Source organism: Mastacembelus armatus, chromosome 10 (genome assembly GCF_900324485.2).
Source record: "Mastacembelus armatus chromosome 10, fMasArm1.2, whole genome shotgun sequence".
Lineage (NCBI taxonomy): Eukaryota > Metazoa > Chordata > Actinopteri > Synbranchiformes > Mastacembelidae > Mastacembelus > Mastacembelus armatus.
In genome coordinates this window covers 5527339-5552644 of record NC_046642.1, presented here as the reverse complement: position 1 = coordinate 5552644, position 25306 = coordinate 5527339, and the positions used below count along the sequence as shown (strand labels likewise).

The 25306-nt window shown below is 40.5% G+C and overlaps 1 protein-coding gene across 3 annotated transcripts; it reads left to right on the top strand.

Moving 5' to 3' along the window:
• Positions 1-4504: 4504 nt before the first annotated feature.
• pitx2 (paired-like homeodomain 2) lies at positions 4505-13887 on the top strand. 3 transcript variants are annotated; one of them, XM_026329609.1, is made up of 4 exons: positions 4505-4905; positions 7028-7097; positions 11419-11618; positions 12479-13887. In XM_026329609.1, exons 2-4 carry the CDS (start codon positions 7049-7051, stop codon positions 13034-13036), a joined length of 807 nt encoding a protein of 268 aa, XP_026185394.1. In that variant the 5' UTR covers positions 4505-4905; positions 7028-7048; the 3' UTR covers positions 13037-13887. The 3 variants fall into 3 exon arrangements, 2 of the variants coding, with proteins under 2 accessions (XP_026185394.1, XP_026185393.1); XR_003297124.1 differs by lacking the exons at positions 4505-4905; positions 7028-7097 and adding an exon at positions 10484-10982 and having other exon boundaries at positions 12479-13128; positions 13312-13887; XM_026329608.1 differs by lacking the exons at positions 4505-4905; positions 7028-7097 and adding an exon at positions 10484-10982.
• Positions 13888-25306: the final 11419 nt, after the last annotated feature.

Here is a 25306-nt window from a genome sequence, read left to right as displayed (position 1 = left end):
TTGGGCTATTTTTTCCTCATGACAGCAGCACAATGTTAGCAATGTGGCTCTAGAGATGGTAATGTGACTGAGATATTTAACATCTATTAGATAGGTTGTAGAAACAAAATGCTAACGACTTTACGATGATCACTATAAAGTTTATGGTTTTGACTGAAATGTCTCCACAACTATTGGTTTGATGGACATGAACCTGTCTCTTCAGGTTGGACTTTAATACTTTGGATGTTAACCTGAACTTTCGTGATCAGGCATCATCAGGTCAAAATGTTAGTGCGTACAATCCTGCAGAGCTGATAACATTCCCATGAAGCTCAGCTGTACTTTGTGTTTGGTACTCGTTAGCAAACATTAGCCTGATATCACAGAAGAGACTGTGAGCAGGGAGGACACTGTACATGCTAAAGCTCTCACGTTATCATTGTATGGTAACTTGCTGAAAGTAGCATTTAGCTCAAAGCATCGCTGTGCCAGAGTACAGCCTCATAAATCTGCTAGCATGCCTGTACTCCCTTAGTCTAGTTCAAATGTATTCACTTTAGAGTGAATTTTGCAAAGATTTGCTGTTTGGTGTCCAAATGCAGGAAAGGCTAATTTATTTGAGTTGGTGTTAATATGGCCTGAGTCTTTCTTGGATGAATTCTTCTTTCTTCACAACACATTCAGCATTTCTTTTATATACATGCTTAAGGGTTTATTTCATGCACTGCCTGAAATCAGCTTTTCTTTTTTTTTATCTCTCCAGCTCAGTCCCTGCCCTCCCCTCATGCCCTCTCTCTGCCACAGTAGACCAATTAGGACTAAGCTGATTCCTGTTGTGACCTTTGAGTCCACCTCAGGTCCGCTGACAAGAGAGTTGGCATGTAACTGAACTGTTTTACATGTTATCAACGGTGTGTTAGTTATTTTATCACACCAATTTCATTCTTGGCCGATTTCCCCTTAGGCAGGTTAGTGGCAGGTTTCTATTGATTTTTCATGTAATTGATCAGAGACCTGTGCACCCGTACCTGTGATTAAAGCTGCGGCCACATGTGTTTATGCATGCACCAGCTATTACTTTCGCTGAGATCAACCACGTGCCATAAAAGTGTTGCTGTGCTGTCTCTCTGTGGTTGTCAACATAACAAATGTTGTCCAACTCTCAGGGACATTTTTAATGATGCTTGACCAAAACCATATCATGTCCAAAGTCGAGAAATAGAGACAGGCTTGTCTGACTGACCAGCAATGACAGGAGTTAATGTGTTCACATAAAAACATGGACCAGAGTTTAATTCAAAGTAATCCTTGTTCATTTGAAGCCACTTGCATGCATGGGATTAATATTAGAGCAGTCGGGGGCCCAAAACCACAATGACATCAGCTAAGCATTTTCTTTGGAAGCTGAGGATAGGATAATTACAGAAGAAGACAAAGACGAAGAGCTGAGTACTTTTTAAATATACACCATGTTAGCTGGGCATGTTGGGAGAAGTGGGGGTAGCCTAACGTAAGTCATTTACTGGCCTTGTGTATTACGCTCTAAACCACAAGCCATGTTGCTGAGTTGGAGTGCTTAGTGTTGGTGTAGCTCGTTCTCTCTTTGGTACTGTGACAGAGCTGGAATACTAAGGATCAGCCATAAAGCCGCTCAACAAGCTCAAGAGCTATCAAAGAGCCACCCTTTTAATTTGGTTAATTTACAGGCAGCTTTTTCACTAATAACGTTCTTGGAGTGATACTTGACAAATGGAAATACACACAGGATATTTTTGTCTTGGAGGAGAATGACTCATCTGATGTTATGTCTTCCTTTTTCATCCTCTCTTTCCCCGAACTTCTCTCCTTCACCTCCTTCTCTCTCTCCATATTCATTCAATCGCTGAGAAGTCACACCCCAGAAGAAAACTAAATTCCCAGCCATTACATTATTTCTAACATATTAGCAGTACATAAACTGATTTGTTTAAAGATTTGTGGCTTTGGAAACACCAATTTGACTCCAAATTTTATTACATGGCTACGGCATGTTGGCAAGACAGAACACTAGGCGACAATCACATGTGGTTTGAGGCTAAACGTGAAAAAAGAAAAAGAAAATCAGGCTGGCTTCTCAGGCAAAGAGCACCACTGAATAATGGAAGCACTTCACATTTGCATTACTCAAGCTTCCCAGTGCAACAGAAAGATGATGGTCTAAAACACCAATATATCAAATATATCTTACTCAATGTCACAAAGAAAGGTTTGGTGTCATTTTTAGTGACAGCCTATGGGATTAATTCAGAAGTCATGGAGTGAGGTGAGGAGAAATATCAGAGACAAGCTGCTTTAAACTGATTTTTGTTCTTTCTGATTTAACTGTAGCTTCATTGATTCCTCATGGCATAAGCAGGATGCAAATACTTGCAGGGCTGGGAAAAGACATTTGTCACATTAAACTGTTTATTCTATACATCTCTTGAAATAAAGTAGGTTTTAAATTTACAAGACTTGGCCCAGTACATCTGAATCTAATGTAATTTGGCAAAAAACAGATCCACATGACAATAGAGGAGAGTGATGAGCAGAAAACCAGATAATTAATTCACAATAAACCTTCAAGATAAAAAAAAAAAAAAGTTTGTCTCTTTTAAAAAGAAGCTAAAACAGTGGCCTAAGTTTCAGAGCTTGTGTTGGAGCTGAATTGCTGGGCAGTCTATCTTCTCCTCTTTAAAGTGGAGGCTTGGATGCGTGCTGATATACATGAAAGCCGGAAAGAGTGTTTTAAAGTCCTCTCCAGTTCGCAGGAGGAGGAAAAGTTGAAATGTCTAACTGTACTGATGCTGGCGGGCTGATGTGCTCGTTAAGAATCAGGAGAGAGCGCCAGAAGAGCAGGTCACCCTGTTTCTCACATCACAGCCCCATCAGAAATTCTTTCAAGTGTCCTTCTGCGTCGCCAAAGATGACAACGGCGAATCGATAAGCGCTTGAAATGAAAAGAAGCCGCCGGTTTGCCCCCGAGGCGAAAGATTTCATACCCGCCAGCCTTCTCTGAACCTCAGGCGTTCCTCTGCACCTTTCTGCGTGAGAAAGAGGAGCCTCTTCACTGTTTTTTCTCTTTGTATAAGAAGGTAAGAGAAGAATATAGCCGAACCATCATGCCTCTCCAGATGCCGCTCACTCTCTATTTCTCTCCGTGCAGGCGGGGCGTGATTTGAAGATGTGCACGATGCGGGCTGATGTTTTTTTCACGGGATTTAGGGCCGTTTACTTGCATTTCATGTGTGTTCACATATTTGTGCTTTTATGCAGGACTGCGCCCTTATCACAACATCTAATATTAAAGTGCACGGGTCAAATGCTGATGTTGGCAAACATGCTGATTTTATTATTTTTCCCATATTGGTTTGCATCTGACTGAAGGCACTCAGTCTGCACGTGTGCTTAAGCGAGTGGGAAATGAATCAAATCTGGCCTTTGTGGGCCTGTGGAGAAAACTGAGCTGTATTTGTCCGTGTTAAAATTAGACTTTGTCTTTACATCTTCGGTCCTGTCTGAATAAACCCGATTTAAGCAGGTCTTTACAAATTATATTTACATTAGTCATTTTTATAAGACCATATGGCTTCATTAAGCATTTATAAAACCACCCAAATTTGGGGGGTGGAAGGTTGGATGATGCGCACGTTTTGCTTCAGTTGTCCCTTATTGCCTGGAAATTCCCGTGTGGATGTGCGCATTAATTACCGCTTTAATGGGAGTATGACTAAAAATGTAAAAGAAGGATTAGGCGCAGGGAACACAGGCCTACGTCCGGTCTGCTCGCTTCACTTAAAATGCGAATGGAAACCCGGTCTGTATCTAACGAAACGGATCTATAAAGAACATTTGCATCCGAGCCAGCTGTTCACTTCATCTGCACATAAATCTGCAACACGATAGGTTTCTGCCTGGCCCTGAAGGAGCCTAATGCATCATTTCAAATGCTTTTTTTTGTTTTCCTTCCACCTCTAAATATTCTAAATATTTTGTTTTGTAAATATGTGTGATTACAAGATGATCGTTGTGTGGCCAAACAGTCAAAACACTCATTTTATTTCGCTATTAGAGTTTTCATTTTTGCGTGAATAGGAATGAGTGACTTCAGATGTCTGTAATTTTAATTACCTGCCAGGATTCATCCATTAATCGGTTGTTATTGCTCCTGTTTAGTTCAATAGCAGTTAAACTCCTTATTGTAAATTGCAGGTTCGGTTTAGGCAAATTGAACCTTTATATGTTTTGCATGCCTGCACCTCAGATAGTGCAGTGTAACCGTAAATGCACCGGGGCAGGCTTACAGGAATATCAGTGTTTTGTTTATATGCGTGTGCATTTTAAAGATACCATCTGAATTTTTGTTTGATTGTCGTTGAAAGTTGAGAGGCTCTAAGTTCGCCCTCCGCTTGGCTCCACAGGCACAGGCGCATACATGCACAAACACACCCCTTTTAAAGCACACACACGCGCGGGGTCCCTCTCTGAGCTCAAAGGAAGGAGGAAAAAATGCGCCACTCTTGGAGCGTCTTTCAAGGGGGGAAAAGTTGAGGAAGACAGAAGAGGACGAACCGAGGGAAGACTCGGATGAAAGCGCCTCCTTTACTATTTCTCCCCGCACTGTAAACAGATGGTTATTTATGCGCATAAATGAAACAATCCTAAAGGTAGCGCTGCGTCTCTGTTTTTTGGATAACATAGCTGGGGAGCCACGTTCATGCAACACTCATATATCCGGGCACAAACTTAGACTTTAGTGTTACGGGACCTGAAAGTTGACTGAATTCTCGCTAGAAGCACAAGTCCTGGTGTCTGGCTGCATCTGGACGGTGGATTTTATCTCTTCGCTGTAAAACAAAACGCCGACGGCTGGGACAGATCACACCCCGCTGGTGCCTACGACTGGTAAGTGCAGTGGAGGCGTAGAGATACGTGATTTTAGAAAACCAGAAGATGTGCGTTAATGTTAGTGAAGGAATTTGTTCCACCTCGTGTTTTCGCCTGTGCGGTGCTTTCTGATGTGAGTTTCAAAGCTGTGGCTGTAACATAGCGGAGCATGAAGTAATGTGAGGGCAGAGTTCGCCTCACAGGTCGGCGGATGATAATGATGTGTCGTTAGCGGTGATGGAGTGTGGGGAAGTAAAAAGAAGGGGGTGACGCAGACTGTACTGGCCTCCTGGTGTTCAGTAACGATCCGTCTTTGACGATAATAGGCTTTTGTGCATTTTAGCATCATTTTGTCTTGTTATCTGGTGTTTAGATCATAAAACCTTACGCAAATTCCAATCAAATACGCACACGTGTGTAAACCGAACAAACAGCGTCTAAACTCTGATTAACCAACTCCAAATAACTCCGTTATGACTGAAGTCATTTGATAATACTCGGGGAAAATAGGGGAAAGAGGCGAGGTTTATGGTCTCATGCCTTTAATTAATACAGGACCATATGGTGGAGGTTAGTCGATTCATCTGCCGATAAAGGCTGCAGTCTCATGCTCTACTGTTAATTTCACATGTAAAGCCAGTGGGAGGCAGCGCCAGTTTTCTGTCTTCACTGGGCCTGATGCCATGTGAGTCACTGATTCATATCAACTGTTGGTGTCGGAGCGCAAAGTCTGTGAAGTGACAGCAAGCAGATGAACGCCATGAATTTAAGTAGGCCTAATCATAATATTAATGCAGCTATCGTTAATAATAATTATTAGAGTTGCTGTTGTAGGCCCGAGTTTTCCATTTAAATATGTGCGTCTGTATTTATTATGCCATGTGAGCTCGTATCATTTGCCGCATTAATATCGATTTTCTTTTAATATTCAAAAGTGTTGTTTCTGTTATTTTACTTCAGGCAAAGACGTTTCATTCTAAACGAAAATTAAACGTCATGTCTTTGTGTCAGTGTTGAAATTGTTATTTGTATGCGCTAAAATAAAAAGTTAAAGGCAGAGTTAATATGAGGTGTGATTCCAGAGGCCGCGGAGCAGCCAGGCAGACTGAAATATTGGAGGCACCCCTCATTAAATCTCGCTGATTAGATAACACGGAGCCGCATGCAATAACCTTACACCTTACAGCGTGACCCCCACTATTTCATTTTTGCAGTGGGGATAGAGAGGAGCGATGAGAAGAAAGGTTGCGCAGGTACACACCGTGTAAAACTTAACCTTCAATATCGGCATCTCATGAATGAAAGAAAGAAACCGTACATAGGATGTAGAGCAGGTGAAGAACTGAGGAAAATGGTTAACAGCATGACTGCATGCAAATTCCCCCGACTTGAATTATCATAAGCAAACAGTGTGAGCCTGGACTAATAAAACCCCATCTGTGTAACTTCATATCGAGGTAGTATGAGGGCTGCGATAATGAATTTTGTAATATCCCACCGACAGACATCTCAATCAGACTCTAATCCCGTGATTTTACTGCGGAATCACTGCATTTCCAACTGCTGCAGCCTGCACCAAAACACAGAACCCGGCTCATGAAAACACCACGGCTTTTATATGCAGACTGCACAGACACAGGATTTACACTGATAAAAATATTACAATAAATTATCATCGATATCGTGGCCTTTTACCACAGTTTGATCCAAAATGAGTAAAGAAAAAACAGCATCACACGGAATCACTGCGTATTCATATTCATTTTTATCAGATGAAAATCATCTTGTTTCCATTATTTATTTTTTTCTGAGGACAGTGGTTTCCGGACAGGTGAAATTAAGTAAGAAAGAAGTCAAACACTGAGAATCTTAAGAAAATAATATGACACTTTCATTAAAGTGCAGAGAGCAGGCCACTCACTTTTCGTGCATTTTCATCCATTTATTAGAACATCGACATTGCTTTTGCTATAATGTCCGATTTCTTAAATAGCTTCCCGCCTCTACAGCACTATTCTTCTCGGGCTTAGGCTGACTCCAAAAGTATTGACTATACGCAGAACTGACAGCAACTGCATGGCCTTTATGGAGGCGTTTTATCAGTCTGAGCTGCTAATTACGGTTCTTGGTGTTTTTACAGAAGCGGTTTTCTCAGATTACCATGATGGACTCCCACTGCCGCAAACTGGCCACCACCTGCGCGCAAATAGGTGAGTATCTGATGAGCCTGAACCAACGTGATGCTTTTCTACCTGCTGAAATAAAAAGAAATTACACACATCCACAATATTTTCAATTTAAATCTGCGAAATGTATTTAAAAGAGTAAATAAGTGTATGCTTTGTAAGAATTGTGTTCACTTCTAAACAGAGAATTTATTAATTACCGTGAATATGTTTAGATATAAAGACTTTTGTCATCTGCCTGTACAGGCTAAATGTTGCACCGCTGGGATGAAACAAAAATAAGAGAAAAATGCATCTTCCAAAAAATAATACCAGTAAAAGCGCAGTTGACAAAGCAAGAAGTGACAAAGTGTTGACATGTTGATCAAACAGTCTAGGTTTGTTTGGAGTAAGTGGACTGTTGTGGTTCTGGTTTGGTCGTGAGCCCAGTGTTTCCAATGTATGGCTTCGTGAGGTTTTTTTAATTAAAAGGCAGACTCGTGATTTCTCCACAAAATAACCGTCAGTTCTGTTTGAATTCGCACAAAATTATCTCCCATTTGCTCTCAACGCACAAGCTGCTTAATGCGTGCGTTCTGCGGCAGCCTAAACTGCACTGGTTTGGTGTTTGGTAGCCTCAGACACTTCAGCGTGGAGAGGTCGCTGCTGGCTCCAGGCTGTTCGCTGTCTTAGAGGGACACCTGCTGGTCCCATGTTGAGCTGCAGCTTCAGTGCTGCAGGGGGAGGCAGCAGCATCAGCCGAGGACTGGAAGAGGATGACGGCTCTGCAGCGCTGCTGTTTGGTGTAATTAAAAGATGGACATATTTTAGCACTTAGAAAACAAGAAGACTTTAATATTAGACCGCTCTGATTCAGCAATAAAACGCATTTAATTAGTTATTTTTAGTAATATCCTCGAACCATTTTCTTATCTGTTGACAGAAATACATAAATTGCACTTTTCGAAATAATATTCCCGAAACAGCCGATAGCAGATAAAATGTGGAGCCCTGTGGGACACGCCTGGGATTAATTATTCTCCACGGAAGAGGGGAAATTACATTTGGTCTTGTTAGGCTCTTAAACGAATGACCAATAACTCTGTGTCATTCAGCAGACACTGACGGGCTGTAGTGACAGACTGCAGGCTCTTCGATCACTGATTATGAATAATGAGAACATAAAAACGCGGGGAGTCGAAATGATGCTTGCAAATATAGACACGCCAGCGTCAACTGTTTTGCTGTAATATATGCAGCGCTTGTTGGACTGACTCCGGGGAAAACTAAATGTATAATGAAAGCCCATTCGTGAGGAGGAATATACTAATGGAGGAATCTGATGTCTCTTTAATCCTATGTAAAAAGCCTTGTCGTCTTCCCTCTATATTGACTGAATTGCTAATTAATGGCCCTCTATGGCGGAGGCCTATTGCGTGCAGTAATCCGCGGAAGAGAGATAAGGCATTCAGAAGATAGAAATGAAGAGGAGACCGATAATCCACTTCAAATTTAGTATTACAGTTCGGCTGGGAGAAAAAAGGAGCAACTGACTGTTTGCTGCCAGAACACGGAAAATCAATATGATTATTATTGTTATTATTATTATTTTATCACTATTTATTATCATTATTTATTATTTTGGTAATTATTATTTTGATAATGTCTTCATAAAAGATGTTAATTTATATTATAAACGTGGATTACCTGGATTAGTCAAACTGTCCAAACAAGGTTTTATTGTCCTGTGTGAGAGGTGATTGGCTCCTCTCATAAAGTGTCTTCCCTCCCCGTGTGTGTGTGTGTGTGTGTGTGTGTGCGTGTGCGCGTGTGCGCGCGCTACATACAGTCTGTGGTTTGCTGGTATTTATATATCAGGGGCTTTCACGGGATTAGCCCAATAACTTCTTAACAACGCCAAGTCCAAATGTGTTGGCTGAATGGCCGTGCGTCTTGGCCACGTGGAGATGGGAAGTATGTTGTTATTCGATAATGATTATAGCGATGATGATGTGATAGAACAGAACTGTGCCATAAAATAAGAAAATGACAAGAAACGAGCAGACTGCTCAACAATTCAAATCGTCATTTGCATATGAATCGCACAAATTGGTCTAAATGTTGTCCCTTCGCTATCAAACCGGCAGATTCAGTCCTGTTGCCCAGGTGATACTTCTGCGCTCTGTCTCCGACTTTTAAAATTAGTAGCATTTGTTTGAATAGACATGTCACAATCTTTGGGGAAATTTGGGTAAAAATAATTTGGTACATCAGCTCGAACTCATTAAAAGGCCTCCTTCAGAAATTCTGGTAAATGAGTCTTATCAGATTTTAAACAAAACAGTAAGTGCACGCTGAGAACGACTACTGAGGGTTCCTGTGCGTTTGGACACCCCACACCCCACCTTCCACCCAGTTAAGCACCAAGATAAAGCAATCCGTCGTCAACAAACTGAGGCTGTGTGATTAACTGTAGCTCCAGTGGGGCTGATTTAATGGATATTTGGTCCTAACTCTGGAGAGGTCAAGATGATCGCATCATTTCACAACTTATCGGACTGGCTTCGCGTGTTCTGTGTTTCATAGACAGAATATAGGAATGTAGTGACTGAAAAACATGTCAGTTTGGTCACCGATATAAACTGGATTATCTCCATGACCATAACCCTAACATGCACAGTGGGAGCCCGCTGGTGGTTGTTTGAATTGAAGTAGGTTTATCACCTTTTCACTTCTCCTTTCTGCCTTTGACTTAATGTGGTACTTAAACTTGAAGTTTCTCATGCTATACACCTGAAAGAGATGCACCTGTACTCGCTCCTTACTGTAGTGCACAAGTGGTAGTTAGCCTCAGTTGACAAGTACACATGCAGACAGTTTTGGAGCAAGTTGGCGCATATCTTCTTTTGAAGTTAGATTTTTCCCCCCCCCTTTACTCGCATGTCCTTGCAGAGGATCTTTGTGCTGTATGTAGCTGTTTGATATTCTGCGCGTATCTTTCACTGAGTGCCTCGCTTTATCCATATTGAGTACACTGCGGTGACAGAGCATGCATGTCAGCATGCGGCTCAGCTTGGTATCAATAGAACTGCATCGTTTTACTGGGCCACTGGACCCATCTCATAAAATGAGGCCAAACTGTGTTATTTTCATTTTTATTTGGTCCTGGGCTGCTGCGCAACGGCACCTCTGAGCGTTGCGGGCACACCGTCCCATCTCTCTTTACATGCTTTTATTTGGAAAAGAAAAATAAGCGCCAGCCCCGGCATAAATACATTGGCAGACATATCTCGTTTCTGCAAGCTCCGGTTGGTTGGGCACACTGTCATATCCACATGGATGTGCCTGTCAGACAGAAAATGGGCGGGCGCAATATGATGACGTGGAGGTCTTGAGAGGGGCGCAGTTGGGTAGGCAGTGCGCAGGCAACAGCTGAAATGAACAGAGAGCGGTGTCGTGTGTGTATGTCTCTGGATCTAATATCACCTACCTGTCCTTGTCACTCTGGTAGTCAGCCGAGGGAGCTGCTGTTTACCGCCGATGCTATGGTAGCACTCAATGGCCAATTTTAAAGCATTTTCCACTTTATACAGAAAGAGGGTTTCATCTCAGCCGCAAGAGGAACCGCGTTGCTGTGCGTTTTTTGGAAAGCTGAGCACATTCCGCGGTCGGACTTTCCGCTTATCCTTCTTTTACTAAAGAGGACGTAATCTGCTTTTGACAGCCAGTTGTGCGATCTTTCACCGATGAACTCTATGAGGGATCCTTTAAACATAGACCATCACCATCTAACCGGGAATAAACTTGCCTCTACACACCACACGGCTCTGGCAATGGCCTCTAGTTTACAACCGCTGCAGCGGACTGTGGACTCTAAACACCGGTTAGAGGTGCACACGGTGTCGGACACGTCCAGTCCGGAGTCTGTCGGTAAGAACCAAGAGGGCAGATGTTTTCAATATAGTGCTGCAGGTGTGATCTTGATATCAAACAAATCAAGGCTACCACTAATCACCATAAAGGGAGTTTTGCATTAATGCAAATATCATATTGTAGCTGTAACTACACACCCAGATAATTACTTTCTATGTGTTATAGTGAAAAGGTTTATTTGCGTAAAAACAGACCTTGTGTTGTGTCAACTAGTTCCCCGTGTGTGTATATATATTCTCAGCATAAAGACTAAATCAAACGTTTAAAAATATCAGGGAATCAAGAAAACTTGTAATAAGCGGGTTTGTTCTATAAAACAAAGCATTTCTTCATCAGTGAATTCAGAATTAACAGTTCATCTTTTCCAGGTCATTTTTATTCCCTGTGTGGACTGGCCTGTCCCTAACTAAAATAATTATTTTGTCCTTTACAGAAAAAGAGAAGATACAAAATAAAAACGACGACTCTTCAGATGATCCTTCAAAAAAGAAGAGGCAGCGGCGACAGAGGACTCACTTCACTAGCCAGCAGTTACAAGAACTGGAGGCCACTTTCCAGAGGAATCGCTATCCGGACATGAGCACAAGGGAGGAGATAGCCGTGTGGACCAACCTCACAGAGGCCCGGGTCAGGGTGAGTATTCCCTAGGGTGTAAATAAAAATAATCCATGTGTATAATTTCGGATAATTTGTGCCAATTTTCCGGTTAGTTTATAAATATCCTAAACCTTAATATTACTCACGGACACCAAACTTTACGCACGGCTGAAATTTCATAGAAAATGATACAAGACACAGCATTTAAGCTGAAAACAAATAATTAGACCCTGTTTAAATATACTGACGATTCAGGCTCACTTTTAATTAGACTGCATATCCGTTTATCCGTTAGAATAAATAGAATTACCGACTCACTGCAAAGTAAAAAACGTTGGTATAAATTAATCCGCGGCTCTGGGCGCGTATTCATCTTTACAATAGTTTTATAATAAAACAGGACAAAAATCAGCGACTTATTTGCCTGTTAAGTGTAACTTCATATTATTATCGCTGTTAACGGTCTGGGCTTCTGACATTAATCGTGACAGATACCAGTCGTGTTCGCCTGTTCGTGTGAAAGAGGTGCAAAGCTTGTATTTTGCCATTGTCGCCTTGGTGTTGTGTGATTAAGGTCAGCGTGTTTGTGTACGCCTGCAGAGGAATACACATCCTCTCTACGTAAGGACGGTGCAATGACAGCCCAGATAAAGACGGAATCAAAGTGGAACTGCCTGCATGGGAAAGTAAAGATTAACAAAATCTCTTTGGATTTATAGGAAGAAAATAGGAAGGGAAATGAATCAATAATTAAATTTAGCACCAACTGCTCACAATTAAACACATTATCTGATATTAAAATGCAAAACTCAACACAACGCAGCCGCTGAGGCTGCAAAGATGTAAATACTCCTTCAAATATTATTTCTAACTCTCCTAAATTTCCTTTGTTCTAGGTTTGGTTTAAGAACCGGCGAGCCAAGTGGAGGAAACGGGAAAGAAACCAACAAGCCGAACTTTGCAAAAATGGCTTCGGCCCGCAGTTCAACGGACTCATGCAGCCCTACGACGACATGTACCCCAGCTACACTTACAACAACTGGGCTGCCAAGGGTCTCACGTCGGCCTCCTTATCAACCAAAAGCTTCCCCTTTTTCAACTCCATGAATGTCAACCCCTTATCCTCTCAGACCATGTTCTCGCCGCCTAACTCCATATCCTCCATGACTTCCAGCATGGTGCCGTCCGCGGTCACCGGCGTGCCGGGTTCAAGCCTGAACAGCCTCAATAACTTGAACAACCTCAGTAACCCGTCTCTCAACTCGGGGGTGCCCACGCCTGCGTGCCCCTACGCTCCTCCGACCCCTCCTTATGTGTACAGGGACACTTGTAACTCCAGCCTGGCCAGCCTGAGACTGAAAGCCAAGCAGCACTCGAGTTTTGGATACGCCAGTGTGCAGACTCCGGCCACTAATCTGAGCGCTTGTCAGTACGCCGTGGACAGACCAGTCTAATATCTACATGCACTGCAAAAAATAACCACCTTAGCAAGTCATTAGACGCCAATAGTGACGCTTAAAGTGCTGATTCTCTCCTAAGGATGGCGGTGAGATTATTTTACCTTTTCATGTGATCAACTGGCGTTTTCTTGATATTAGCTGGATTGTGATTTTCAATATTCTGACTTTTCCCTCAATGTATTGCCATTTCCCTTGAAAATCCACACAAATATTAAGAAACTCGTGATATCCTACATCACCCTGTTGATACATTTTTCATTTATTTTTAGGAAAAAATGAGATTTTTGAGGGCGATTACAAGACCAAATGGCTCGTTACGATGGCCATTTTTTGCAGTGTGTGTATTCACAAACAGCCGGCCATAGGAACAAGAGACTACTACAACTACTTTTTCATTTTTCAAAAAGGGCACTAGAAGACTGAACCACTGAAACAAGCTCAACTCCAGGTCGGAGTCAAACTGAAACAGGAGTTTTTAGGTTTATTTCCCTTTTGATGAGTCCGGCCCAGTAAAAGACAGGCCTGGTTCATTTTCAATGCTCGTATTAAGGGTTTTCTGGTGGATTTTGGACGTTAACTGTTGACTGAAAAGGTTGTATATATATTTTAATTATCATCTCCTGTTTGTCGAGGCGAATGTGTTATAACCCTCCACTTCTCTCCAGGTTCAATTTATCAACGCATGTGGGATTGAAAAAAAAACCCTAAAAAGGAATCATGTTTTGCTTGCAAACAAAAGGAAATGTACATACTAAAACGCACCAGTTGTGTGTTTCTAACATATTATAAATTTATTAATGTCTGTGTGAATATCAATTTAGAATAGAAATTCTGGATTTAAAAAAGAAGCATCAAAATGTTCCTGCTACAAATTATTTGGTTTTTGTTCTGTGTATACTATTTGGTACGGAATTATGTTTTTTTTTTTTCCAAAATCCCAAAAACTATCGTGTTTTATTTAATGGAAGTAAATATATTGTTCAAAATCATCCTGTTGGGGGACTTTTATTGAATCTTTGTGTTTGTGGTATGTTAGTGGAGTGGAAAGCAATGACAGTCTGTCTATAGCATTTCGATTATGTGAGGTAACTTGTGCGTCTAATCTATAGAGGAAAACAATGGCCCGCTCCAATACACATAGAGCCGAGATGCTCCGTCAGATTAACTGCTGAATACATGTCTGCGTGGTCAGCCAAGGGCCTCGGCTGGTCACTGGTGCTTGAAATAACACGGGAATCAACAAACAGGAGTTGGACCACACAACAATGACAGCAGCCCATTAGGGTTTGTTTTTTCTCCCTGTTTGAACTCAGAGGAGCTTCTCTGAAGTGGATTATTAGAAACCGTGCTACAATTCAGAATTTTGGATACACCATTTGATTCAATTAAATGCTTTCATTCATTGGAATTTTCCAAAAATGCAATTGTCCAAATTCATTTTTATTCATGAATTTAAATTTCTAAAATTCAACGAGGTTTAACTTATCCAAGAAAGTCTTATTATATTTCAAAGCTAAAGCCTTGTTGCTTTTTTTGTTCCATCAAACTGAATCTTTATTCAGTCTACCTGGCTCACACACGCATGTTTGTAGTTCTCTTTTATAACTTTGCACTTTTTAAGTCATGCTTTATACTGAGCAAAGCAAAACAAAGCCACGGTCTAAGGAAACTATGATTCACAAGCTTGAGCAAACAAGCACACACAGAGGTATGTGGGCCGACTGGAGGAGGCGGGAGACGAGTGCAGCTTCATGGCTGCAGGCAAAGCGGAGACACCGGGGAGGAAACACTGCAACACTCCCTGCAGAAAGAGCCAGATAAATAGTCCGAGTCTGGCTTTGCAGGCTGAGCTGTGTGCACGTTTCCTACTGTCTATTGTGTTTATAGTCCATAAACTAAACCATCTCTATATTAGGCAATTGCATTAAAATTATCTTGAATGTGGCGTTTAAAGAAACGTGTGTATGTGCTGAAAGAGCTGGATTGGATCTGATGTCATGCTGGAGGAGGCCTTAGGTCATCTCTCAAGGGGGGATTATGATGAAAAGAAATAAATCACAGCTACACTAAAACGTTTTTACACAACTGATAAATAACAAACAAAAGAAAGGCAAGATTCTGTGTCTACATCCATGAATGCAACTGTTCCGAACCACAGGGCGCATCCTGAACTCCTCACCCTCCAGAATTAGATTTTCCTCTCAAAGCCTCGGTCTCTTTTGTGCAATACAAGTGTCACCTTTTGATGGACTCAGTAAGGCAGAGCAATAATCAGCTGACAGGGGATAAGCTTCGGCTGCTGTGGGGGGGGAATACGCAAGTCTGCAGCCTCAATACACATCCACGCAATCAACATGTGAACAGTGGATGACCTGAAGAGAAGAGGCTTCAGTGGGAATTGTTCATTTGGCTGAAACGGAGTTCAGGACTGCAGACCTTCTAGCTTTCCCCCTTTTTCCAGCCTGCATGAGGTAAGGACTTCTTTAAGTTGAAATGGAAGTTTAAGTAAAATATGCGCCTTTTAGCTGCTGTTGTGCGTAATTATTCATTTGTAGCTCCATGGCTACTTATATTCTTTGCACGTTTTATCTGAAATTAATATTCTAAACTCCAACGCTGGAAAGTAATTTATTCCTCAAGTCAAACTCATTCAGAAGCGAAAACTACAGCAGCCACGCATGATACAACAAGAAAAGCATCATAAGCATGTATTTCATGTTCCAATAAAGATGTAATTCTCAGCCTCTGTTTAAAGCAAACTTCTCCTGCCTCATTTTCGGACATCTAGAAACGCACTAGTACATTTTGATGCGAGATTTGTTCCGCCAGCGTGATTAAAATGAAATCCAGTGTGAGGAAAGACGCCGAGCCAGCACAGCCTTCACCTCCACTCCACGAGTGCAAATATCCAAACATGTATCGTTACACCTGCAATCTAAATAATTAACTGGCTCTCAAAATGCATGAAGCGACGAGTTTAGAAGAGCCCTGACATAGTTTAGTAATAGTCTGCATCAGAGAGCATCTTTCTAGTTACAAGCTCATGAGGCCTGTATTCAAACTATGGCTTATTTCTTAAATCAACAGTATTTACACAAGTTGTCTGTTTGCACATACATGCACAATATGAATTATTACATGTCTGATATAATTTTGATTTTGTTGTTTAATTTGTTGAATTAAAGATGTTTGTCAATAATTTAAGCCTCTTAAGAGGATCTATTTATAGGTTGTATTAATATTTGATGTGATCTATATGCAGTGAACAATTTGCATGTGTGTTTTGACTCCAATGCAAATCAAACAGTTACTTCTCTATAAACGTTTTTTGTTGTGTCTTTATCTGGGGATATGTAGGAAGTTTGGGTTAAGGTACTAAACCGATTTATCATGTTTCAGAATGTGATTGTTTTATTTTTGAACTAGACAATGCATCAGGTTCAAAAATAGTCTGTAAGTATGAAAACAGCAGCTTTCATTTTTTAAATTATTGTAAGCTCATTTTCATGATTTTCTTCGTCATGTATCTTATCATGAGATAAGATGCAAAACGTTTTCAAGCTTGTTCTTCACAATCTGTACATGTTCATTTCTCAGAACTGACACATTACACAAAACATATGGTAATGGTTATATATCCATATACACCTGTCATGTATCTTCACATATACATACAGCAAACTCCTTCAGAAGATAATGGCTACACAGAAGACAGACAGGTTACCTCCCAACACACAGCTTGTGTCTTCATGTTGCCCATAAGAGCAGCGGTCAGGCCTGCTGTGTGTCTGGGGGAGGTGGGGAGTTGTGGGCTAGGGGCTTTGACTCTGGACCAATGGTGGTCCAACAGCTTCAGCTAAAGGTCACATGGTGTGACCTCACACATTCTCACCCTCACCTAAGGCCTGAGAAGTCCTCCATAACAAGATGCATGACCAAAACTCTAAAACCACACAGTGCCTTTAATTCATCTGGTCAGTTTTTTTGTGCAGGAATGTCATGAAAAATGAGGAATTTACTGTTGATTCACTGCAACAACATTCACATTTGTTTGCACAATCCAAAATAAATAATGTCTTAGCCTCAGACTTTCTGTGAAATACTGACTTCATGGCGTTCATGTCGGCATATTCTGAGAATAGGCGAACAAAGGCATGCATATCTAATGCTGGTGTCTGTTGCATGTATGCTGGTATGTGTGCATCCTGTGTGTGATTCTACATGCATGTGAATGTGTGTGTGTGTGTGTGTGTGTTTCAGCCCCTGTCACTGCGGGGGCTTGGTGCTGTTTGAGGGCAGGCGGCTGGCCAGAGCGTGTGAAAGCAGATAACCAGGGCGAATTTCATGACACACACACTTCCTGCTCTCTGAAGTTCTATTAAAGAAAGATGAAAACAAAACACACATCTCAGATGTTTTCTCTCCAAATCAATTTCTACACATTAAGCATGCTGAATAGAACAGCAGACCAGCTCTCATGGACATTGAAAATTTGGGGGGAAAATGATCCATGAAGACAGACTTGTGAACTTATTTGATAAAAGAAAAATACCCTGTAATGGTTAAATAATCTTTAAGAACATACTTCATATTTTCCCTGTGGAGAAGCAGCGCCTCAAGAGACTATGCAGTGGTATAAAAATGAGAAGCTTAATTAACATCCTTGGTGTGAAAAACTGATCCCTCAGTGCCACCTGCTATAGGTCACAAATTGCTAGCGTACAGATGTTGGAGATATTGCTAAGACATTTTGCCCTCTGCAGTACCTTACTGGGCAAAATGATTGCTTAAAAAACTGCAGTCTAAAGGAATTGAACACTCAGTAAAGGTGTTCCTGCATGGAGCTCACTGATTTGTCTGTGGTTTTGCAGAATAAGCTATAAACTCAAACACCTCTGGATAAAAATGCCATATAAGTGGCATTATTTAACATTAAGTCTAACTACAAAATTTGTAGAAAATAAAAAAAAAACAATACAGTCTGCAGAAACAGAAACTACCTGAGATCTTCCTCATGTCTCTTCACGTTAACCTGACAAGTCTAAATGTGCTAAATTTTAGCCTACTCTGAAGTATCATGTTGAGACAACTTCAGTTTACACAGTCTGCCCCAGATGGCATCTCAGCACTGTTTTCTTTTGGCCTGTCATCTGCTGGAACGTCTTAATTGAGGTTTACCTCTGTTCGCTGCTGTCAGCCACCCGGACTGTGTGTCTGATGAGCAGCCTGGTAGAATAGCTTCCCAAGCTCCAGCTGCAAAATTACACTTGAGCTCTTCTGTTTGTTTTAGTATGTTTTTCATTTCATGTCATACAATTTCCCCTTCATACGCAGGATGAATTAGTCAATATTGAGGAAACTGTTTCAGTATCTTCATGTGACATTCCAATTTCAACTGGATGCATTTTGACTTTCTTTATGGCAGTAATCCTAAAGTGGTCTCTTAAGTAAGATTAGAAATTTCATTGAGAATGTTTCTTCAGTCACATGCAAAACTTACAAATAATGTGGATGTTTTCATGAATCACAGTTGAACAGTATGCATGAGTATTTTTTTGTGAGGGCAGCACCACTGGAAACTATGTAGAGTTAAACATCATACTCCACACACTTATCTGACTCTCCAGCTGTACAAACATTACATCTTTGGGTATAAAATGCAGAATATTATGGAGAGGACCAGAGAGAAGCTTTATATCATTTATCCCCCTAATACCATGTTGAGTTCAAAGCTAGAAGTCAGTAATTAGTGCTTCCTAAATAAAACCTCTGTGCTTTCATGTGGTCCAGGGAAAGGAAGAATTATGGACAGGCAGGAGATTGAAATTATTATGGAGTGTAAAATAGTGTCTCCTGTGTAAGAGTCAAATGCCACATCAAAATATTTGTTGATTAGGTTTTCCTGCTGGCAACCTAGCTTTAAAATTGTTTAAAAAAAATATGGACTCAAAATTTTGAATCTATGAGATCACAGTTAGGAGGTAAAATCAAACCCTGCCTATAAATAAATACACGTGCCTTTGTTTTTTTTTTAATCAGAAACCAGCTATTTATCTCACAACTGAGATGGAATTCACTGTGTTTTCATTGTTTGTATTGCTTATGGCCTGAGATCAACAAAATTTTTGTCCCCTAGCTCCAGAGCCTGTTGCTGCTTAAGACCATGCTGCCAGCAGCATCTTGTGGTTGGAAAGCCCAGCCTATAACTTATAACAAGTTGTGCCACAACTGACAGACTGTCATTGAGCAAAACGGAGACGCTCTGCCTGTTAAGTCAATGCAAGTCACTCTTGTGTTGGCTGAAGCGGTGTTTTCGTATTTAAAGCCAGATGTTGCAAGTTCCAGGTTTTGCTGATGCAAATATTTGGGTTTTTTTTCTGTCATTTACTTTTTTTATCTCTACACAAACCGAATGGTCACCAGTTCTGCACAGGTGTTTACTTCTGTTGACTAGCAGATCATGGAAACAAGCAACTACTATACACATATAGACGTCTGTATTGCAAATATCATGTGAGGGAAACAGCTGGCCTGGCTTTGTCCAAGAAAACAATCTGCTTACCAGCACCTCTAAAGCTGTATTGTTCAATTATACCTTGTTTGTTTAGAGGGAACTAAGTCAGTGTAACACTGGTTTTACATGGGTTGTGTGCCAGGGATGCAATTTTAATTTATTTTTCTTTAGTTTCTGCTTTCTCCTCTGACGCTAATGACATAATATGAAACTATATCAACTGTAAATTGTTCGTTTCAGAGTTTAAGGTGTATTTTGTTATTTTCAGAAGCTGTCGGTCCTGGTTTCTGGTCTTAATGTTAGGCCAAGCCAATGACTGCTGGCAGTAGCTTCAAATTTAACACACAGACATGACAATGTTCTCATGTAATGCTCAACAATAAAGGAAATAAGTGTACTGCTCTGACAGCAAGAGACTAACAGAGAAAGAAATATGAAATGATGAAAAGCAGTGAAAAGTAAAATAAACAATGAAAACCCCACCTGGTGTACCTGGTGGTTCTACTCATCCATTTCTCCCAGTCTACAGCATTTCCAACCCAGCTAGAACAGACGGTATGGTGAGTGACTTGTTGGATTGGATCCCACCCAGCAGTGACTTATACGCTCAACCTATATGTCACAGATGGTAGGATTTCACTGTGGTTGATATAGGAAATCCACTAAGGAGTATTGATCTTTCTAAGATCTGCTCTGTCTGCCTGATCTCCACAGGATCTGGACATCCACAGACGCCTGGAGGGGAGCGGAGCTGCTGGAATCTCACTCTTGACACCATTAGCAGTTGAAGCTGAGGTAATAATATGCACCGACTTCATAAAAATTAATGGTATAGTTGCAAACCTCATAACAATCAGTGTGTACTTTAGAACAAAAATGATTCACGCTTTAGCAAAGTGATGATATCTGATGTCTGACAAGTCTCTTAATGTGAAATCCTGTTGACCATGTTATGTTTGCAAATTCTTTTGATTAAACTGAGACAGAACCAGGCATAAGCACCAGTGACTGAACAGAATGGAACATCGCTCACAGCAACTCAAACTCTAGCAATAAACAGTCCTGGAGAAGCTGTTGACTTACTGTTTCTTGATCTCTGGGTAGGTTACGTTTGATACCAAAAATAGTAATAATCGGTTTGCGTCAAAGATGTGTCCAACAATGAAACCAATAACCTTGTACATCACTCTTTGGAGATATCAAGACCTGAACAGGCCTGTCAGGTGCTGTGTCTTTTTCCAGCAGGCATTCTGCTGCTGCACATCACACCACCTGTTGCATCCATGTCTACATGCTAATTTGAAACATTAGCAGTCAAAAGCAGCATCCTACATGCTGTTGTTCAAGTTACAGTGCAGTGGCTGTGGCTCAGGATGTAAAATATGTCGTCCACTTACCAAAGGGTCAGTGGTTTGATCCCCAGCTTCTCTGGTTCACGTTACCAAATTATTCCCTGTGGCCCATCCATTGGTGTGTGAGGGACTCTGTGTGTGTCCAGTGGTCCTGATGGTGCTTTAGATGCTAGCATCAGTTTGATTGTGTGTGCAAATGGGTGAATAGACACTAGTGTAGAACAGACCATTGCTGTTGTGCCTGTTTCCCATTATGTGTCACTGTGAAAAATAGTATCTGAATTCTCTTTAAAAAGACTTATTCACATTTTTACCACTGCTCAGTTTGGGGTGGATGGTTTTTCAGCCTCTAAATGCCCTCTAGTTTGATCACTGCACAGAAATGAAACTTGAAAAACAACACATTTTATCATAGTTTTTCTTTGATTTCCTGGACTGTTAGTCAGGCCATGGTTGTTAAATTGCACAAGCAGGTTGACAGAGCAAGTGCATGAAGCCTGCTAGCTCTTTCTGTATGCCTCTCTGTCTCTGTGTGTTTCTCTCAGACAGTTTTAATCTCTGGTAAGACAGTCACGTTCAGATTTGTCGTCTGCAGTGTAAACGACTTGCTGCCTGTGCCTCCAGTCTCCACAGCTCTCCTTCATTACTGTGCACGGTTGGAGAGCCAGAACTCATAGTGTGGTAATCCCTGCTATAAGGTGTCACTATGTAGAGTCATTAATGAAACGGAAGGCCTCCCACACACATAACCTATAGACATAAATATACTGTATGCATGCATACACCTATGCCCAGGGTTGGCAGCGGACTGAGTAGCTGTAGTAGCAGCATCTTGTAGACTGTAGCTAAAAGGTTTATCTCTCTCTGCAGGAAATGTTATGACAGCTAAGATTTAATCTCTGCAGTCATTTGCAGGCATGGACTGATCTTATTTACTGTTGTTGTCATTTTTAAAGTGTGGCATTGTTGTAAGGTCTGATACTGTTTGCTTAGTTCTGTGTATCATCTGCTGAGCACGACAAAAAAATTTCTTTAAAAATCCTAAGGGGATTTCAGTAGTAATATTCAGCTTAACATACGTTTTGTATTTTTATGGCCTCCTACAGCAGACATTTTGTTTTGTGACCACCTGAAACAGAACTAAGTGCACCTGGAAGCCTTTTTCATATGTCTACAGGTAGTGAATATTTCAGCTTGGGTGATTCATCCATTGATTGTTTTATGTAAATCATTTTTAGAGGCCTTGCAAAGTACGACAATGAAAGGAAGTAACAGATTTGTGTTGCAGTTTTTAGCAGCTCTTAAACAAATTATAATGAACATAATTCTGGTTTATTATGTACAATTATCATTTACTATTGACTCAACGCTCTATTATGTAACAATTTCTCCAAAGAGTTGTAAGATGACTCTGGATGCTGATAATTAAAGTATGAAATTTTAACATGTCATGGTTTTATTTATTATGATGCATCAGTGACTGCCATTTATTGAACCTCTCCATTATCCAGTCTTGCAGTTTATGCGGGAGACTGCATGAGCCAGCAGGGGGCGCCAATGACAAATAAATCTATTAAAGAAAATTTGTTCAGTAGATTTACTAGTCTCCAAATGACAATATTTATTTTATAATTAGATTCTTTATGTCTATAAGGTCCAATAATTCAGTGTTCATAGAATATAGAAAAATTAAACATTAAATTATGCAAATGCATTTATCTTTAGCTTTCTTAAGGTTATTGCATATGTCACTTTTGACATGTTGGGATCACAAGACACACACACACAAACCCAAGCAGACAGTCTAATTTGTACATCAAGTGAAAAAAAATGGAGGGGAAAAAAAAAAAAAACCGCAGATCTTAGGACACGGCACCGGCAATGTATTCTCCTCAATTTATGGGGTATCATGGCAGGTAATGAAGCGGAAAGGTCAGTGGGAATGTGTTTTTATCCACTCTAAACCAATAGGTCAGATTTCCACAATTCCGTGACTGCAGCTGGTGCCCTTTTGGTTAAAACAGTACATTCACCTTGGCCACTCATACATCATATCACCAATTCTTTATCTTATTGCCAATGTCACACAGATGGCTCGGAGATATTACTGAATAGATTTACTGCAAGGGTTCATTCACAGTTTCAGATATGTGATAAATGGCATGCAATGTAAGCCATAAATTATGAATCCAATTTGTTTAGGTGAGATCATGTAGTTTGAGTGCCGAATAGATCTGCTGGGCTAAAAGTCAGACCACCAGATGGCAGTATGCTGGTGAATATGGAGCAGATCACTTCCAGGATATTTTCCCAGAAATAATACATTTATATTAATACTGCTACCATTTAAAAACAAAACTTCAGATTGTAGAAGATGGACCATATCTGTTCCCATACAATGGGAGCCATACAATGTTTACAATGGGTAAACTAAATTCTTATCATTTGAAAATAAAGGTCACTGCAGAGCTATACATTATCATAATAATCATCCGTATATTATAAAAACATGACAAATAAACTGAAGCATAAACTAGAGTATTTTGTTCCCAAAGCTCTGGTGCCCAACACATGTGCTTGTTTCCAAATACCACTGCCCTACCCTCTGCTGATTAACTGATTAACTGGAACAGGTGTGTTAGCTAATCAGAAACTGGAAAATACCATTGCAGTTTATGCGGGAGACTGCATGTGCCAGCAGAGATACCAGAGATACCATCTCAGATCAGAATGTAGTGTGCAAAGACAAAGTAAATTGGTACTTTCCAACTTCTAATAGACTGAACACACCTGGTTCAGGTATTTGGCAGTGGGCAGGGCACTGAAGGCAGTGATATTGGAAAACAAGCAGGACAATGGCCCTAGAGGACCAGCCCTATAGACTCAATAGACTAGTAAGGCCCCTATCATGCTCCTGATGCTCATGTTTACTTATATTTATATATAATAACAGGACGTGGGTGTGTTTGAATAGCAGTTCAAATTGCTACTTGGTCACTTGCTTGTCGGTATTATGTGGCACCAAAGCACACGAAAACTTTTACATGTGCTATGTTTTTAAATAGGACAGCATGAATATTGCATTTAATAAGCCTGAAACACCCCTCTGTACTTTTGTTTTAAAATGTTTCAAAATGTGGTTTTTAGTAGGCCTTCACTTTTAGCACTTTTATCTAATAAATTATTAGTACCATTTTACTAATTGCAGATAGTGCTTCTATACAGCATAATGCTTCTGCTGTGATAAAGGGGGGAACTGCATAACTGCAATTGAATCTATCCCTGTGAAAATACTTCAGCACGTCCTGTTGGCCTATGAACTGTGTTAACACACTTCTGTTTCAGAGCAGATGTGTTGTTGCCTCAAGGACATATTTAAAGCACACAGAGTACAACTCTAGGAACAAGGTGTTATGCAGTTAGGAAGTGCTGAATCTACAAAGGCACAGGTTGAAGATGTGAAGGGGGAGTATATGTCACAGTGATTTTTGATTTGATTCAATATGAAATTGATATAATATTATTATTACATATTATTTTAAGTAAATATTTTCCTCTAAAATACTCTATTATAGCACTGTGCCACATGCCTATTGTTGTGTTCAATTATCATGTACAGTAACCATGATAGTTACATACAACAAAGATGGCTGTGTTTGTTTAAAATGAAGATATATTAAAAAGGCAGGTAAACATTAGACTATATCGTCACTAAGGAAAACTAGAATATCTTTATTCTGTTTATGGATCAGTGTATTCTGCCATGGTGCTTTTTGATGGAATCCACTTACTGATTTTGTACATTAGCACACTGAATTGTAAGACACCACGGAACTCTTGTGTTAAAGGTGCTTACCTGAAACAACAGTTCCTGTTTTCCTAACGCCTTCAGCAAACACAAGACATGCTCTAAGGCTTACTGTAGCTTATGAGCCCAGTTCATTTCCAAGTTTCCTTTCCCTGAACACTTGCCAGTCTCTTTGGTGTTTACCCATGAATACAAGGTTGAAGTTCAAAGCACAGTGTGGCAATGATTAAATGTGCCACTTTTAATATCATTAGAGAAATCAGTTCTGTTGTCTGTCCCTCAGAATCAGAAATTGTGGCTTCTCTACAGTCTCCTTGTTCTGTTCCACATTTTCTTAAATGCTCAGATCATAGTGCAGTGACATCTGCATTTGCATTTTGAGTAAAATGGAGAAGTAAAAATTATGTTTGCATGTGCCACTAATAATGATGATTGACTTATTTTCATTTATAATGTAAGACAATATTTATATTCTACAAGAATTGTGATTTGACATGTAGTGACATGCAGTGCAAATCTCATTTATGAAAAAAGAGGACAGTTGAAAGCCTTCTATCTGAAGGAAGCATCATTGTGTGGCATGTGAAATA